Source organism: Rhinoderma darwinii, chromosome 11, assembly GCF_050947455.1.
Source record: "Rhinoderma darwinii isolate aRhiDar2 chromosome 11, aRhiDar2.hap1, whole genome shotgun sequence".
Classification (NCBI taxonomy): domain Eukaryota; kingdom Metazoa; phylum Chordata; class Amphibia; order Anura; family Rhinodermatidae; genus Rhinoderma; species Rhinoderma darwinii.
Genome location: NC_134697.1, coordinates 99,647,978 through 99,666,638, shown reverse-complemented (window position 1 = coordinate 99,666,638; position 18,661 = coordinate 99,647,978). Strand labels below are relative to the sequence as shown.

General features: G+C 42.9%; 1 protein-coding gene across 1 annotated transcript; it reads left to right on the top strand.

Annotated features, from left to right (window-relative positions):
- The first annotated feature begins 7,725 nt into the window (after window positions 1-7,725).
- Window positions 7,726-13,670, top strand: LOC142663536 (glutathione S-transferase P 1-like). The gene is made up of 7 exons (XM_075842266.1): window positions 7,726-7,786; window positions 8,782-8,817; window positions 9,155-9,267; window positions 10,050-10,137; window positions 10,232-10,335; window positions 11,262-11,369; window positions 13,330-13,670. Coding segments are annotated over exons 1-7 (633 nt in total). The 5' UTR covers window positions 7,726-7,785; the 3' UTR covers window positions 13,513-13,670.
- Window positions 13,671-18,661: the final 4,991 nt, after the last annotated feature.

Sequence of the window (18,661 nt, the reverse complement as noted above, 5' to 3'; positions counted from 1 at the left end):
ATATATAATCCCCATCATTCCTGTATATATCAACCATCATCCCTGTATATAACGCCATAACCTCCATCATCCCTGTATATAACGAAACAACTCCAATTTTTGCTCATCTTTTTTGTTGCCTGCTTTTAATCATGCTCAAACTCTATGTCTACCTATACTCTTGAGCCCAAAACTGTACACAATATTCCATATATGTTCTGACTATTTGTTCTCATCACGTGCACGTTCAGATTTGCTTTTGCAGCAGCTGCCTGACACTGGTTGCTACAGCTAAATAGTATAACAAAAGAGTCTGCTTTTGGCATACATTTGGCCAGTATATGTTGGGATACCAGTGCTTCAACTGTATTAAAAAGCAAAGTTTAACTCAATATATATATATATGTTAAATCACACATTTTGAGTCGGATTATAGGAAAAAGCCTAACAGTGGGTTAGAGATTAAGCACACATTGAGTGGGCATTATTGGCAGTCATGTGCATGAACCGCACTGACGCGAACCCAAAAAAAACAAATTCCACAGTCAGTTGGGCCTCATGTGACATTTCTTTAGACTATTTTTTAGTTATAAGTAACATAAAAAGAAGTAAATAGTAATACGAACAAACAGTCCAGTGTGAGATTGTATACATCCGAGAAATCCCCGATCCCACCCCTAAGCAACAATATGCTGTTAATCGAACCAAGGATTATTAACTTAGGTCACAGATTGCTCCAACTATTGGCAATGGCTACTCAAAAACAACCAATATACGGCCCACTGGATGGAAGTGAATGTTAAAGGAGACATCAAGAAACAAACACACACTCATTCAACCAGCATAAGGCAGAGGCAGGAGCCCCAATTCTCTTCGGTTTAACCAGGGTGTTGACACCCGGCTCCTGATGTAACGGCCGGGATCAGAGAAAACTCTGATCTGGGCCGATACGAGGTCAAGAGGGACTCCCTCAGTCTTCCTATTATAGCGATGCCATCACGGGTTGCCGATGGGTACAATGGCAACCAGGATTCCAACAAAATGGCATGACCTGACAGGCTGCCTGTCAATGTACTGACTGTACTGATATGTACTACGTATTATAAAAACATTATATATGTGATTAAATAATCACAGCGTTTAAGTCCCCTAGTGGCAATTAAAGTTTAATTAAGTTTAGTAAAAAAATAATAATAATAATTCGCCCCCTTAAAATAAACCCCTTTTTTGGTAAAAATAAATAGGGTAAACCATAAAAAAAACATATAGGGGACTGTCGCAATTATATTTCCTTTTTATACACCCCCCCCCAAAAAAAAACTTAAAAAACATTTTCAATAAATTATTTGTATTCCAAAATGGTACCAATAAAAACTGCTACTCAAGACACTACTACTATTCAAGCTACTACTACTGCTGCTACTACTACTACTGCTACTACTACTACTACTACTCAAGACACTACTACAACTCAAGACACTACTACAACTCAAGACACTACTACTATTCAAGCTACTACTACTACTACTACTACTACTACTACTAAAGATACTACTACTACTACTCAAGACACTACTACTACTACTACTACTATTACTACTACTACTACTACTCAAGACACTACTACAACTCAAGACACTACTACTACTCAAGACACTACTACTACTCAAGCTACTACTACTACTACTACTAAAGATACTACTACTACTACTACTCAAGACACTACTACTACTACTACTACTACTACTCAAGACACTACTACAACTCAAGACACTACTACTACTCAAGACACTACTACTACTCAAGACACTACTACAACTCAAGACACTACTACAACTCAAGACACTACTACTATTCAAGCTACTACTACTACTACTACTACTACTACTACTACTAAAGATACTACTACTACTACTCAAGACACTACTACTACTACTACTACTATTACTACTACTACTACTACTCAAGACACTACTACAACTCAAGACACTACTACTACTCAAGACACTACTACTATTCAAGCTACTACTACTACTACTACTAAAGATACTACTACTACTACTACTCAAGACACTACTACTACTACTACTACTACTACTCAAGACACTACTACAACTCAAGACACTACTACTACTCAAGACACTACTACTACTCAAGACACTACTACTACTCAAGCTACTACTACTACTACTACTACTATTGAAGATACTACTACTGAAGATACTACTACTACTACTACTACTCAAGACACTACTACAACTCAAGACACTACTACTACTCAAGACACTACTACTACTCAAGACACTACTACTACTCAAGACACTACTACTACTACTACTACTACTAAAGATATTACTACTACTACTACTCAAGACACTACTACTACTACTACTACTACTACTACTCCTCAAGACACTACTACAACTCAAGACACTACTACTACTCAAGACACTACTACTACTCAAGACACTACTACTACTCAAGACACTACTACTACTCAAGCTACTACTACTACTACTGCAGATACTACTACTACTACTCAAGACACTACTACTACTCAAGACACTACTACTACTCAAGCTACTACTACTACTACTACTACTGAAGATACTACTACTGAAGATACTACTACGGTACTACTCAAGACACTACTACAACTCAAGACACTACTACTACTCAAGACACTACTACTACTCAAGACACTACTACTATTCAAGCTACTACTACTACTACTACTACTACTAAAGATACTACTACTACTACTCCTCAAGACACTACTACTACTACTACTCAAGACACTACTACAACTCAAGACACTACTACTACTCAAGACACTACTACTACTCAAGCTACTACTACTACTACTACTACTACTACTGAAGATACTACTACTGAAGATACTACTACTACTACTCAAGACACTACTACTACTCAAGACACTACTACTACTCAAGACACTACTACTACTCAAGACACTACTACTACTACTACTACTACTACTACTACTACTACTCAAGACACTACTACTACTCAAGACACTACTACTACTCAAGACACTACTACTACTCAAGACACTACTACTACTACTACTACTACTCAAGACACTACTACTACTCAAGACACTACTACTACTCAAGACACTACTACTACTCAAGACACTACTACTACTACTACTACTCCTGAAGATACTACTACTCAAGATACTACTACTACTACTACTACTACTCCTGAAGATACTACTACTCAAGATACTACTACTACTATTCAAGACACTACTACTACTACTCAAGATACTACTACTACTCCTCAAGATACTACTACTACTACTACTAAAGATACTACTACTACTATTCAAGACACTACTACTACTACTACTACTACTACTCAAGATACTACTACTACTCAAGATACTACTACTACTCCTCAAGATACTACTACTACTACTACTACTACTCCTGAAGATACTACTACTCAAGATACTACTACTACTATTCAAGACACTACTACTACTACTCAAGATACTACTACTACTCAAGATACTACTACTACTCCTCAAGATACTACTACTACTACTACTACTACTAAAGATACTACTACTACTATTCAAGACACTACTACTACTACTACTCAAGATACTACTACTACTCAAGATACTACTACTACTCCTCAAGATACTACTACTACTACTACTACTACTACTACTACTACTAAAGATACTACTACTCCTCAAGATACTACTTCTACTACTACTACTACTAAAGATACTAAGATACTACTACTACTCAAGATACTACTACTACTTAAGATACTACTACTAAAGATACTACAACTACTACTACTAAAGATAGTACTACTAAAGATAAGCCCTCATACAGGTCAACATTATAATAGATAATGAGAGATTTCTGAATGAGGGCACGCAAAAACTTTTTCCCATTAAACATGATTTTTTTGTGTGTAAAGGTACTAAAAATGTAAAAAAAATAATATACGTATTTGGTTTCCCTGTATTCGTTCTGATCCGTAAAATAAAATTGATGTGTTGTTTTTACAGAAAAAAAAAAAAAGAGCAGAATTGTTTTTTCTTTTTGCATTGAAAAATACAACACGAAAAAACAAGCCGTCTAACAGCTCCATCGACGAAAACATAAAAAAGGTATGACCATGAATTTTTTTTTTAAAAAGTGCTTGGTCCTTAAGGCCCCAAATCGGCTGGACCATCAGGGGTTAATGAAATGTGGAACGTATAGATGACGGATTGCCTCTGGCACAATGTGGTTTCATCACACGCAGGAGTTTACATACTTATTGTTGTGTCAATAGTTAATTGTTTTGTAAGCAAATTGGTACAAAAATATAGTCCCGGCCCATTATTACGTTATTTTACTACTGGCAAAACTGGCGCCAAATATGAAGAAATTGTGTATAGAGAAATGGCATAAAAGACGTCCAGCACATCTGACTGTGATCTCGTGCACAAATGAACATGTCATCTATATCGCACTGTGAACGCCGGGGAAACGAAACCCATAAAACAATGGCAGAATATTTTTTTTTCCCATTTACCCCCAAAAAATGAATATGTACACCACAATGGTGGCATTAAAACATACAAGTCGTATCGCAAAAACAAAAAGCCCTTATATGACAATGTACATGGAAAAATTTAAAAGGTTATGGCCCTCACAATGCAGTGACGAAAAAAAAATCTCTGTGTCATCAAGGCCCAAAATAACTCGGTCCTGAAAGAATTTCTATAAACTCGTTCGACATCTCAGAGGAATTCCTTTAATAGGTTGCTAAATCTATTAGTCGGGCTAAATATCCGTGCACTATCTACGTTTGATTGATGTCCATGTGAACTAGATGCATCAGTTGGATAGGTAAAAGAAGATGCTCCTGCTTATTTCCAAATCAAATTCATTTATAAGCAAAGTATCACTGCTGTCATTCTGCGTGTATATAGACACTTGGAAACTGGCACACAGAAGAGCTGGGACGGTGTGGCCTGGCATATAGAAAAGCTGGGAAGGTGTGGCCTGGCATATAGAAGAGCTGGCAAGGTGTGGCCTGGCATATAGAAGAGCTGGCAAGGTGTGGCCTGGCATATAGAAGAGCTGGCAAGGTGTGGCCTGGCATATAGAAGAGCTGGGAAGGTGTGGCCTGGCATATAGAAGAGCTGGGAAGGTGTGGCCTGGCATATAGAAGAGCTGGGAAGGTGTGGCCTGGCATATAGAAGAGCTGGCAAGGTGTGGCCTGGCATATAGAAGAGCTGGCAAGGTGTGGCCTGGCATGTAGAAGAGCTGGGAAGGTGTGGCCTGGCATATAAAAGAGCTGGGAAGGTGTGGCCTGGCATATAGAAGAGCTGGCAAGGTGTGGCCTGGCATATAGAAGAGCTGGGAAGGTGTGGCCTGGCATATAGAAGAGCTGGGAAGGTGTGGCCTGGCATATAGAAGAGCTGGCAAGGTGTGGCCTGGCATATAGAAGAGCTGGCAAGGTGTGGCCTGGAATGTAGAAGAGCTGGGAAGGTGTGGCCTGGCATATAAAAGAGCTGGGAAGGTGTGGCCTGGCATATAGAAGAGCTGGGAAGGTGTGGCCTGGCATATAGAAGAGCTGGGAAGGTGTGGCCTGGCACACAGAAGATCTGGGAAGGTGTGGCCTGGCACACAGAAGATCTGGGAAGGTGTGGCCTGGCACACAGAAGAGCTGGGAAGGTGTGGCCTGGCACACAGATGGGCTGGGAAGGCGTGGCCTGGAACACAGACGAGCTGGGAAGGCGTGGCCTGGCACACAGAAGAGTGGGGAAGGTGTGGCCTGGCACACAGAAGAGCTGGGAAGGTGTGGCCTGGCACACAGATGGGCTGGAAAGGCGTGGCCTGGAACAGAGAGGAGCTAGGTAGGCGTGGCCTGGCACACAGACGAGCTGGGAAGGCATGGCCTGGCACACAGAAGAGCTGGGAAGGTGTGGCCTGGCACACAGAAGAGCTGGGAAGGTGTGGTCTGGCACACAGAAGAGCTGGGAAGGTGTGGCCTGGCACAGAGAAGAGCAGGGAAGGAGTGGTCTGACCCATCGTAGAGCATTCTGACACTAGAACTACTCTGTGAGGAGAAAACTTACATATCCTGGAGTGAAGACGTTGATATAATGTTACTAATAGATTCCTGATTGTTGCTCTCAGCGTCCCGGAAGGAGGAGAAGAGTCTGCGAACACCTCATACATCATATTATTTCAAATATTAAAAGAAATCTACATTTTAATCCTTTTACCTTTCATTTATACTGATCACGGGACACAACTGAGCTCTGGGGCTGGTTACATTGACAGACACACGTCCCCCTAACATGTTCTATTGCCGATATTGAGCAGACAACGGCTGCGAGACCTTTAGACATTGATCTCTAGAGCATTGGGACAGATAAGAGATACCGTGACCGAGTATAGAGCGTAGGATGAGACTGCCATTGGTAAACACCGATATTGCACATTATTGTCCTAGACACATTCTGCAGTCTCACTGTGACCACATCATACCACCATAAAGAGTAAGTCAAGGGTGGCAACATAGTCACGAGCAGTAATAACCAGTAAAAGGTGATGACTGACCATCCCAAAGCACAAGGTGGAGACCTGCTGAAAAGAGGCTCTCCCTATGGCGGACCCGGTTTGTCTATGCATTACAGGGACAGGCAGAGCTCCTGGATGTTTCATGAATAGGACGCCTGCGCAGATCTCTTTGATTGGATACGTCACACACGGTGGTTATTTAATTGGGCACTGATGGTGATGGCACGCTAAAGTCCAAGTTCCCAGACACCAGTTCTCGAATGATGGCCTGGGCACCCGGTGCATGCATCCCCAATATCACAGTCCGAACCTACTGAGCTACGTTACCTAGGTTATTGATTGGGCAGTGGTATTTGGGCACTTGTACACTGTACCATTGTGTTATTTGGGCACTATATGGTACATGATAAGGAGTAGGGCATCAATATAAGGTTCTGCACAGGGCACCACCCAACCTAAGGACGGCCCTAAATGGTAGAAGTATTTAGAACTTGCTGGTTAAGCTGACCCTGGGGTGTCCCCTCGCTCCTGTAATAAGCTCATCTTTGGGGTAGAGCTAGTGGAAGACCATGGGCATGATATGGGGCCCCTGGACAGTCTAGGTTGACTGCATCACTTAAGTCCACAGGTCCTGCAATAAGAACTTGGGGGAATAACCCCAAGGATCATAGAAAGCATTTGGGAGGTAAACAAGCCCCATGTGCTCCTGTCCCAACTTCTACGGGGTGTGGTTGTGTTAACTAGAACGAGGCCACATTTTAATCTTTGTTATGGGGCCCCTCCCCTCCACGTACACCCCTGAAGGCATAGCTCAAGCTTTCTTCTGTGCTTCCAGTTGGATGGTGGTCTACATATCTTATTAGCTTATTTACAGTCAACCGGACCACGCAAAAGTTCAACAAAAAGAGAAGGTAATGTTTGGAAAGTCCGGGTTGCTTTCATCTTCATCTCAGACCTCTAATTCGCTTTGTCATTCCAGACCCACATATCAGGCCATACCTGTTCTTCCGGAGTTCCCATATACCTGGAAAGCTTTCTCCATACTGCCCCTTCTCATCCTTCGGCTCCTCCTAGAGGTCTCCTGTACTATGTGTTGTGTCTCCTCCCTTTAGTAGGTGTTGTGTAGCTCTCATTGTGACTCAGCACAAGCTGCCGTCTATATAAACCAGTAGTTTAGTCTGATATTAGATGCTACACATCGTCCTCCGGAGGTGACACGACTTGGACCTGTGGACTCACAAGTAAGGCTTCATCTTCTGATGGACTCTCTACAGATGTTTGATACTTCATTTTTGATCGATTATATTTTGTACAGATGATTATTATGAAGCAAATGGGGAATATCATTAAAAGTATAGAGGGGTTGTCCAGGAATAGAAAAAAGGGTTCCCTGGACCCACCAGAGGAGACGATTCTGAGGACCACCCTCCATCTATATCGAACATGTACATGACCACTTTTAATTTCATCATAGTCCTTGTTGTTGTCATTGTCCAGACTGGACATATCATCAATAAGGTCTAATAGGTTATTTGTGAATCACCCATAAGAAATAGTCCCAAGTGGCAAGGGATCGGCTCGACCGTCACCTCCAAATAAGGTTGTCTTCTGCTGGACCTTTAGGGCCCATTATTGTGTCAGAGCCTGGGCCCACCAGAGGTTCCTCTGGTTCTTTGGTGGGGCCAGTTCGTCCCTGGGCCCGCCTATTTCCAGCAACAGCGCCACTCTTGTTTGTGGACTGTGTCTGGTATTGCAGATCAATCACTTAGATTAGTTTCACTCTTTAACAACTGATATTGTTAAAGTCGCAGTATGGTTCCGAAAACGGCAAAGATGATAGGGGTATTTGTATGGTCCTAATTTCCCGTACAATAGATACTTATATGTTCGTACAAGGGGAGAATTTTTCCGTATGGAGCACCAGCTGGAGGTACATGGGTTGCGGGGCCGTACAGACTCCTTGAGGCTGAGGGGGGTCTGAGTGATGACACCTTGGGTTCGAGATCCCCCATTGGCAGAGAAGGTGTCCATGACATACTCAGGTATATAGGAGTGGGGCATCAATAGTGTTGTCCTGTGGCGAGGGAGATTTTAGCACCCATTCAATTTAGGAATGCAGCCATCCTGGACCGGGCCCCTCCCTCGTGGGGCCCCATCACAGTCATGCTTTGCCTCTATTACATGTGCGCTCCAGTATAAGAACGGGTGTTAACCGTCTACTTTTCCTCTTTTCTAGTGAGTGGATTTGTTTTAACCTATTTCCCAGTGAGGGGTAAGTACACCCTCGGACTGTTTTATTTTATCATCCAACTCCATTTTATTCAAACATGTTCCATGTGAACGCAGCCTTACGAGGGTTTGTCCAGAACAGGAAAAAAAATGGTCTGTTTTTTTTTCCCCGGAAACAGCGCCCCTCTCATTCATGGGTTGTGTCTGGTACTGCAGCTCAAGTGAATGGAGCTTAGCTGCAGTACCAGACACAGACCATGGACAAGAGTGGAGCTATTTCTGAAAAAAAAAAAAAATTCTAATACTGCACAACCATTTATTATTTATTGGTTTTGTTTTCTTTCCTGATTTACTGACACATACAAAATGTTTACTTGTAGGTAGAGCGGAGGCCATCCGTCTGCTCCTTAGTGATCAAGGGGTTTCATGGAAAGAGGATGAAGTGCAAATTGCAGACTGGTTTGCTGGAAAATGTGACATTAAGAAACAGGCGGTGAGATAATTTGTTCACGTATTATGCAAGCCGTTCTATTATACAGATGTAGCAGAGCTGACTTTGTTCATTTGCTTCTTTCGAGCCCTGTGATAATGCTCTGATGTTTTTGCAATCAGGCCTCATCCACAGAGCCGTAAAACATCACCCATCTGTGGGCCTCTACTGCACCTCTGTAGGCCTCCGATTTCAAACAGAGGCAGACATAGTTTTTTCCTTCCCAAAACAAATGTTGTGGCGCCCCCTATGTCTTGATCATATGTGGGTGGCGCCTCTGCACAGGCTTTGCATTCTTTTTTTTATTATTATTTTGGCATGGACTTTAACATCTGATGATGCCCAGACATCACCGTGTCCTAGCCTAAGAAAAAAAAAGCGTTGTTCCTCTGTTATTCCTCCTAGAAATCCATCAATAAATTGACAGCTAGGTGTGTGCCCCTACACAGACTGACACTGTCCAATCAGCTCTGACAGAGTGAGACTGTATTGGGACACGCCCCTTTGACAAGGAAAATGTTAACACCCAGTTGTTAATGTATTCATAAATTTCTAGGGGGAATAACAGAGGAACGGCACAACGTAGGGTTCTTAGAAAATATGTTCTAGAATTGTTATTTCATGGGGAATACAAGTATTTACTAAAATAGACGTGTCCGGAGAGGTGGCCGATCCCCTTTAAACTGGAGTATGATCCATTTTCTCCCTATGACTCTGCAGGGGATTTGGAGCTCTGTATCAGGAAAATAGAATTTTGTAATCACTCTTTGTGGGATGATTTATAGGTTTTCGGTCAGCTGCCCCAGTTTAAAGATGGGGAGTTCGTTCTATATCAGAGTAACAGCATTCTGAGATACCTCGGACGCAAATACGGTGAGTTTTTCGTGTTCCTACGATATCAATTACTTACAGTCTCTGGTTTTTGGTGATTTGTCTACGACGTTACTTACGTCCGATCTCCTCGCAGGTATTTCTGGGGGTAATAACCAGGAGAGCGCGCTCATCGACATGGTGAACGATGGGGTCGAGGACCTGAGAATGAAGTACAGCCGTTTGCTCTTCTTAGAGTTTGTACGTATAAAAAAAAAAAAAAAGAGAATAAAAACGGACAATTCTGAGTACAGTGATTGTCTAGGGTTAGGATTTGTCTAGGGTTAGTGAGGCCGGGTGTACATTGTATCTGATCAACACAAATATTGTGGGAGCCGGAATTATACCGGATAAACCTGTGGAAGTCACCGGAAAATGAAGTCATCGAATTAAAGGGAAACTGTCGCAATGAGCGCGGCGTCCTTTCTGCCGGAAGCTTGTTATAGAAGATTGGTATATCATTTACTGGGGAAAGATTCCGTATAACTTGTATTATAGATAGATAGATAGATAGATAGATAGATAGATAGATAGATAGATAGATAGATAGATAGATAGATAGATAGATAGATAGATAGATAGATAGATAGATAGATAGATAGATAGATAGATAGATAGATATGAGATAGATAGATAGATAGATAGATATGAGATAGATAGATATGAGATAGATAGATAGATAGATAGATAGATAGATAGATAGATAGATAGATAGATAGATAGATAGATAGATAGATAGATAGATAGATAGATAGATATGAGATAGATAGATAGATAGATATGAGATAGATAGATAGATATGAGATAGATAGATAGATATGAGATAGATAGATATGAGATAGATAGATAGATAGATAGATAGATAGATAGATAGATAGATAGATATGAGATAGATAGATAGATATGAGATAGATAGATAGATAGACAGACAGACAGACAGACAGATAGATTAACCAGATGTGACAGCACCTTCTGCACCCCTATAGATTTACGTATGTTAACTAGATACCACAATCCATCTGTGGGGGCCCTTCCCCATATATTGGCCACAACAGAAGAGTATTGAGAGACCATTTTTCTATGAGTCGAAAATGTTTCCTTTGCTTAAGAATTCTATTGTTTTACAGGAGACCGGTAAAGAAAAGTATGAGAAAGATCTTCCCAATCAGCTGTCAGCATTTGAGAAGATTCTCTCCAAGAATTCCAACGGAACCAAATTTCTGGTTGGAGATAAGGTAATCGAGACGAAAAGCTGTAAAAAACAATTCATGTCCAGGGTTTCCAACCGTTCAGAAATTGACAAACTGTCCGTAAAAATAATTTTGTCCAGGGTCTGTAATAAGAAACATATATCACCCGTGATTATTTTTAAAGCTGGGGGAGGAGCTTGTCGGGGGTCATTATGATTGTAACGATCATCATAATCACAGGTCTAGAAGGGTCTTTAGATCCCTGACGTTACACAGCTTCAGGCCCAGCACAGGAGACCAGTTGAGAATCCGGCCTTCCGAGTTTGTAGAAATAATGTCTGTCCATAATTTTTGGCTAAATTGCCCCAGAACACAAAAAACAAAAAGTAGGTTGACAATCGAGGCCAGAACCCTGGTCATGGTCAGCCAGAGCCCTAGTCATGGTCAGCCAGAGCCCTAGTCATGGACAGCCAGAACCCTAGTCATGGTCAGCCAGAGCCCTAGTCATGGTCAGCCAGAGCCCTAGTCATGGTCAGCCAGAGCCCTAGTCATGGTCAGCCAGAGCCCTAGTCATGGTCAGCCAGAGCCCTAGTCATGGTCAGCCAGAGCCCTAGTCATGGTCAGCCAGAGCCCTAGTCATGGTCAGCCAGAGCCCTAGTCATGGTCAGCCAGAGCCCTAGTCATGGTCAGCCAGAGCCCTAGTCATGGTCAGCCAGAGCCCTAGTCATGGACAGCCAGAGCCCTAGTCATGGTCAGCCAGAGCCCTAGTCATGGTCAGCCAGAGCCCTAGTCATGGTCAGCCAGAGCCCTAGTCATGGTCAGCCAGAGCCCTAGTCATGGTCAGCCAGAGCCCTAGTCATGGTCAGCCAGAGCCCTAGTCATGGACAGCCAGAGCCCTAGTCATGGACAGCCAGAGCCCTAGTCATGGTCAGCCAGAGCCCTAGTCATGGTCAGCCAGAGCCCTAGTCATGGTCAGCCAGAGCCCTAGTCATGGTCAGCCAGAGCCCTAGTCATGGTCAGCCAGAGCCCTAGTCATGGTCAGCCAGAGCCCTAGTCATGGTCAGCCAGAGCCCTAGTCATGGTCAGCCAAAGCCCTAGTCATGGTCAGCCAGAGCCCTAGTCATGGTCAGCCAGAGCCCTAGTCATGGTCAGCCAGAGCCCTAGTCATGGTCAGCCAGAGCCCTAGTCATGGTCAGCCAGAGCCCTAGTCATGGTCAGCCAGAGCCCTAGTCATGGTCAGCCAGAGCCCTAGTCATGGTCAGCCAGAGCCCTAGTCATGGTCAGCCAGAGCCCTAGTCATGGTCAGTCAGAGCCCTAGTCATGGTCAGTCAGAGCCCTAGTCATGGTCAGCCAGAGCCCTAGTCATGGTCATGTTCTTCTGGAGATGGAGCAGTATTCCGGTTATTGATGAGACTTTTTGACATGTCATAGTACTGATTGTTTGGGGTTCAGGTGCTGAGACCCCAAATGATTGTTAGAATAAATAGCCAGTATCTCTGAATTGAGCCCTGTGCCGCTTTGGCTGTGACCACCATTTTTTGGCTCTCCTGAGCAAAGGCATATAAAGAAGAGAAGGTCCTATAACAATGATGAAAATGGGCCACCTTCTTTGGAGGTGGTGTTTGCCACCTAGGATAGAATGGTCTGGGTTTTTTTTTACCTCCCACCTCCTTTTCATGACCCTTTTGTTTGCTACAACTGCAGTTCCTCAAAGGAGGCAAGTAGATGGGACAACTAGGGCCGGGCTACCTCTCTCTGATTGCTGCTATGGGCTTCATGGTCTGCATCTATGATATGTACGGGCTCATAGAAGGTGTATAGCCCATACACCAGTAATGCCACCTCCACCAGAAGAGCCTACAAAAAGTCAATCACTGCCAAAGGGTCATAGATTGGAGGTCACTATGATATTTTTTTAAGCGATAGTGGCCCTTTAAATGAAAGTGTGGGGACTGTCCAAACTATATTGATTATTGATTTGTGCTTTTTATATTTTCTCCCGTAGATCTCATATGCAGATTACAACCTCCTGGACCTCCTGCAGGGTCACCTTAACTTATTCCCAACATGCCTTTCCACATTTCCTCTCCTTAATGCATTCATCGATCGCATTACTGCCCGTCCTAAACTTAGCGAGTACTTGAAATCTGAAGCTCGCAACAAGAGACCTATTGTCCCCAAAAAATAACCAACCAAGAACGGAGAGCAAATGTTTACAACCACTAGAACCTCAACAACAAGCCTTCAATGTGTCTCTAGGAATCGCTCCACAAACAATAGTTTTTCCTTTGTTCTGGTTTTTTTTTGTTTTTGTTTTTTGTTAGAAATAAATAATTTTAATTTTCACTCTGACTTGTCTCACTTCTTTGTTGCTTTCTGGATACACACGGTCAGGGCCGGATTTAGATATAGCCACAGTAGGCCATGGAAGAAGGGCGCCAACTGGAAGAGGACATCCAAGAAGGGGAAGCGCGTAAAGACCAGGAATGTTTAGCCTCATCCCTTACCTAAGCCTTACCTTTAGCCATCTGCCAACCAAAGATGGTAGAGATCAGGAGAAAACTTGCCCCCACTGTTCTCTCGACAAGTTGGGTATCCCCAGTAGATTTATAGATGACATCCTCGCTCTTGACCATCGACCTTATGCCAGGGTTAGGATTGATGAAGTACTATCAGAGCCCTTTGACATATCAAATGGTACACGCCAGGACTGCCCACTATCCACCACCCTTTTTGTTATGGAAACCTGAATTTAACGGATTAGACAAGATGATATATATGGTAACACCTATAAAATTACGGCTTTCTCAGATGACCTATTGATCATAACCACTAATCCTTCCCTCTCCCTTCCTCACATCACTAACCTGTCTACCCAATTCTGCTTTATCTCCAACTTCAAAATGAACTTCAGTAAATCGGAAGTTCTCAGTATCTCCTCCCCCTCACGCCATTAGGCACAGACTGGATGTAATTCCCGATATAAAATGACTCACCATTTCCCTTAAATATCTTGGCATTCAATCCCTAAAGACCCTTCCCTATTATACCAATTACAAAACCTCGGTAGTACTAAAGACTATAGATGAGAACATCTCACATCCGTACTGGAGATGTAACACTGCTAGCGGCAAACTGACCCATATCTGTTGGCTTTGCCACGTTATTGTTCCTTTCTCGAACCAAATCGAGACCATTCTGAATAAACTCTGCTCCTGGAAAACCCAATTGACGCCTGAACTTTTCTTGTTGTGGAAGCCTACCTAGATATCTGGTCTCCTTGGTTAAACCACATCAATTCGCAAGATACTTCGACTATACAATTTGGTGAATTCTAAGATTGTGAATTATTTGACTTTACCACTCCTCATGTTATAAACTAGATCGGTTCTTTATATTGTATGGTTAATATTTGTTAGCTGGACCCTATCTTATGCTCTAGTGATTGAGATTTGTAGACCTGCCCTGGTGGGTCCCATCCTCTTTGCTATTGGTTGGCTAGTGATGGTAGTGGCTTTCCCTCCTCAGAGGATCTACATTTTTAAAGAAGTATTCCCATCATATATATTTATGGGGTACATTTATAAAAAGAGTCAATTGGCCAACAACTCTCTGCACCCAGCTGACGTCTGGGCCAATCTCAGGTCTTCACGACCAACTTCCATGACTATCCCAAGCACACTAATCAGGACCTGCCATACCAACACATGTTCACTTACAGGTGGGTGACCCCGCTATACCAGCCTATAGTCCCCTCGTCTTGGCCTTCCTAAGGTTAACTGAAAGTGAGTGAAGCCTCACAATCCGTGGCTTTCAACAACGTGGACACTGGTTTCAAGGGTTGGAGTGAAGGAATGAGCCTGGCCTGTATTATGATCAGCTAACTTACTATTGGGCTTGTGTTATCAAATGTTTCTCACCCAGATTGCCCCATGAGGATTCTGGGTAAAAACAGTGAAAGAAACTTGAGCTTATTTGTGGACAGTAAACTTAACTTTAGCAACTAGTGTCAGGCAGCTGCTGCCAAGGCAAATACGATTATGGAATACAAGAACATAAGGGGGCATTTACCATGAGAGGATTTTTTTTTATACAGTTTTGCGTGTAGGAATATTTTGCGCTAAATTCACTAAAGTGTCGCACAGCGTATAGTGAATTTGGCACATCTTGTTAAAAGAGCAAAAACCTAAAACGGTCTGACTTTCCAGTTTTCTGAAGAGGAGACAGGAGCCCAGGAAAGCTGAGTGACTTCACCGTAAATCAATCAGTGGCTGTAGTGGGTCACGGCTTTTGTTTTTTGCCAAATTCACTATACACGATGCAACACTTTAGTAAATTTGGCACAAAATTTACCGGCCTAAAATACCGCTCCTAGACACTACGGTTTTTAAAAATTTCTAAATGCCCCCCCATTGTGTCTTTTTTCAACCTTATCATCAACTAATACTATTTTATTGCCAAATTTGCTGCCCACTGTCCACCCGGACCTCTGGACTTGTTCCTTGCCATCAAAATCGATGCCTACGACCTGACGGTTGCTACTCGTGGTACCTGTGAGCTTTGATCAGTGGCAGTCTAGTCCTCACAGGGGTTTTCCCTTCATAATGTTTTATGACCTATTGGCTGAAAGCACTCGCGAGTTTTTGTAACTTACAATCCCCCCATGTGACACTTGCCCTCCTCCTTTGATCGGGATGGAAAGCAGCTTATTCTATGGATATTTGGTGGTCCCTGTGGTTGGACCTCCACCAATGAATATTTTATGACCCATCCAATTAAATGGTCAGAAAACATGACCATGGGAAAGTCATAGGGCTACATTGGGAAAGGGGGTGGAGGTGCCCCCTTACAACATCACAAGTTGCGTTCATCAAGTTCGAACATTTTTTCTAAAATCCTGATCCCTTGATTTTCACGGTAATTTGTCACAGACTTTGTTTTGGGTTTCTCAGATTACCTCCATATTCTGCAGCTCTCACTCTGACTCAGCAGTAATAAGGATAAGCGTCGGCCACGATCAAGGATAACTGACAGTAATTGGACTCCGGGGAGGATTTTCTGGCCGGGCTGCGGTGTATGAGCACATAACTCCAGTCTATGTCACCATCATATATTAATTCTTTATCCTCGAGACCTGCACACATGACACACGAGACCTGCTACATGTAAGTCAGTCAGTGGTTGGCACAGGAGAAGGCTCTTCAATGCCAATCCAAAAATTATTGTCATGTGTAGACCACCTGGTCCTCTCAGACTTGGTTCGGTGCAGCTTATTAAGGCTGTTGGCGACTCTATGACATCACTCTGTGACATCACAATGCCCAACTCCTTTCTTTATGTCTTAATAGGGCATATGGACGTCATAGTGGGGGGTCCCACAGTTGGCGCAATGTGACGCATTGTCGGCCCCCCCTTTTAATCTAAGTTACGCCCCCTGAGATCTGAATACCTGCTCCATTGTGCTCAACATCTGCAAATTTTTCATCCCAGCCACGTTCCCTAAACACTTTAGCCCAGATTTACTGAGATTGGTTTTTCATACAGGCAGAAGTCCGCTACAGTAAGATGCAGCAAAGTTCTTAGGAGGTCTCTTAATAAATTTGTCGCATTTGGGTTGGCACAAACGGAATATTCAGACTCTCCGAAAGTCAAGCGAAGGAGAATGGCCTTACAGCGCTGGATGCCGAATTGTCCAGAGAGGGACCGGGAATCTACCGGGCATTGGAGAAGGGCGGCAGCAAGCAGCAATGGGACCACACCCCAAGTAGAATTTCTGGGTAGCACTGTTATTAGGTCACTTTGTGTATGTAGCTATTACTTGGGCGCTGTACGATGGTATTATTTGAGCACTTTAAGGCGGTATCTACTTAGGCGTTCTATATAATATTTTTGCAGTCTATGGTGGTGTCAGCATTATTATTAGGCAACTGCATGAAAATATTTTTTGACCTATGTCTGACACTTATTTGGGCACCATACTATATGACACTTATGGTTAGACGAGGTTAGATATTGTATGGAGGGCACCAACAAAACCTACCACACATGGCACCATCCAACATAAGGCTGGCCATGAAAACAGTGACCAAGTAGCAATGCACAAAGTGGGACAAAACAACCAAAACTGGCCACAAGAAGCGACTTCTCCAGCCAGCTGCTCCCTTCCAATCGGTATTATTCTGCAGTCTTACGGCAACACTACTCGAAGGAGAGCCCTGTCAAAAATCGTCATTTTTCGATCTGTTTTTAGCCCCCTTAAACTCCAACCCACGTGATGATACATTGATAGTCTTGTCCTGGAGAGGACGCCGAAGAATAGTGGTCTGCAAACCCTTGTTCTCCCGATAAGTGGAGGTCCTAAAGGAGCACAAAATGGAGGAAGAAAGACGAAGAAAATATAAATTTCCCTAATGAATCCATAAATTGGTTTAACTGGTCAGTTTATATGAATCCTATTACTCATCGATGACCTTTATATTGCTCTTATGATTTGTAGTATTTGCCACTCGGTAATTTATTAACGTGATTGGATTGTGTCTGGCAAAAAGTCTCAAAGCAAATAGAGAGACGGTTAATGTTTTGCACAATAGATGAAAATTGGGAGCTCTTAGTAGTTGATTTATTTTAATGGCTAACTAAAAAGATCCAGAATCAGCATAAATGACTAAAAAAACAAACAAACCCTGACCTTAACTGGACACATACAACAAAAAATTCACCAAAAACAACTACAAAGATCGATCACTTCCACAACTCCGTCATATTAGTCAATGTAAAACATGATATTGGTACAATCAATGCTGCCCCACCTGTAAATCAATGTGGGCAACTTATAAAAAAAATTGAAATGTTCTTACCAGACGTGTTCCTACAACATAAGCCTCCAAGTAGAGGATGAGGCCTAGGTGGATGCTACCGGCAATCCATAAACTGGAAGGGCTCGTATATTGTCCCCATTCAACTCGGTTATTTATGGAAGCTCGTCCCGAAAGCGATGACCTCGTCCGGATCCTGAAAATTACACCACATAAATATCCACCCAGCGTTCCCTCCCATATTTATCACAAGAATAATCAGGGGACTCGCGGACCTCATTAGTAGAAACTAGTCCAGTTCCGGATCTGGGTTGGTGGTGGTTTCAAGTGCCTTCTCACATTGGTGGTCTGTGTAGTGACTTTTGGTGTTTGGAGGCCCCTACAGATAACGACAAACACCTTGGCCGCCTTAAGAAGATATTTTTTGGGCACTGTATGGTGGTATTATTTGGGCACTGAGCATAAACGTGCAGGGGAGCAGTCATCAGAAGGTACTGCACAGGGCGGTGTAGCTGCCCCTCG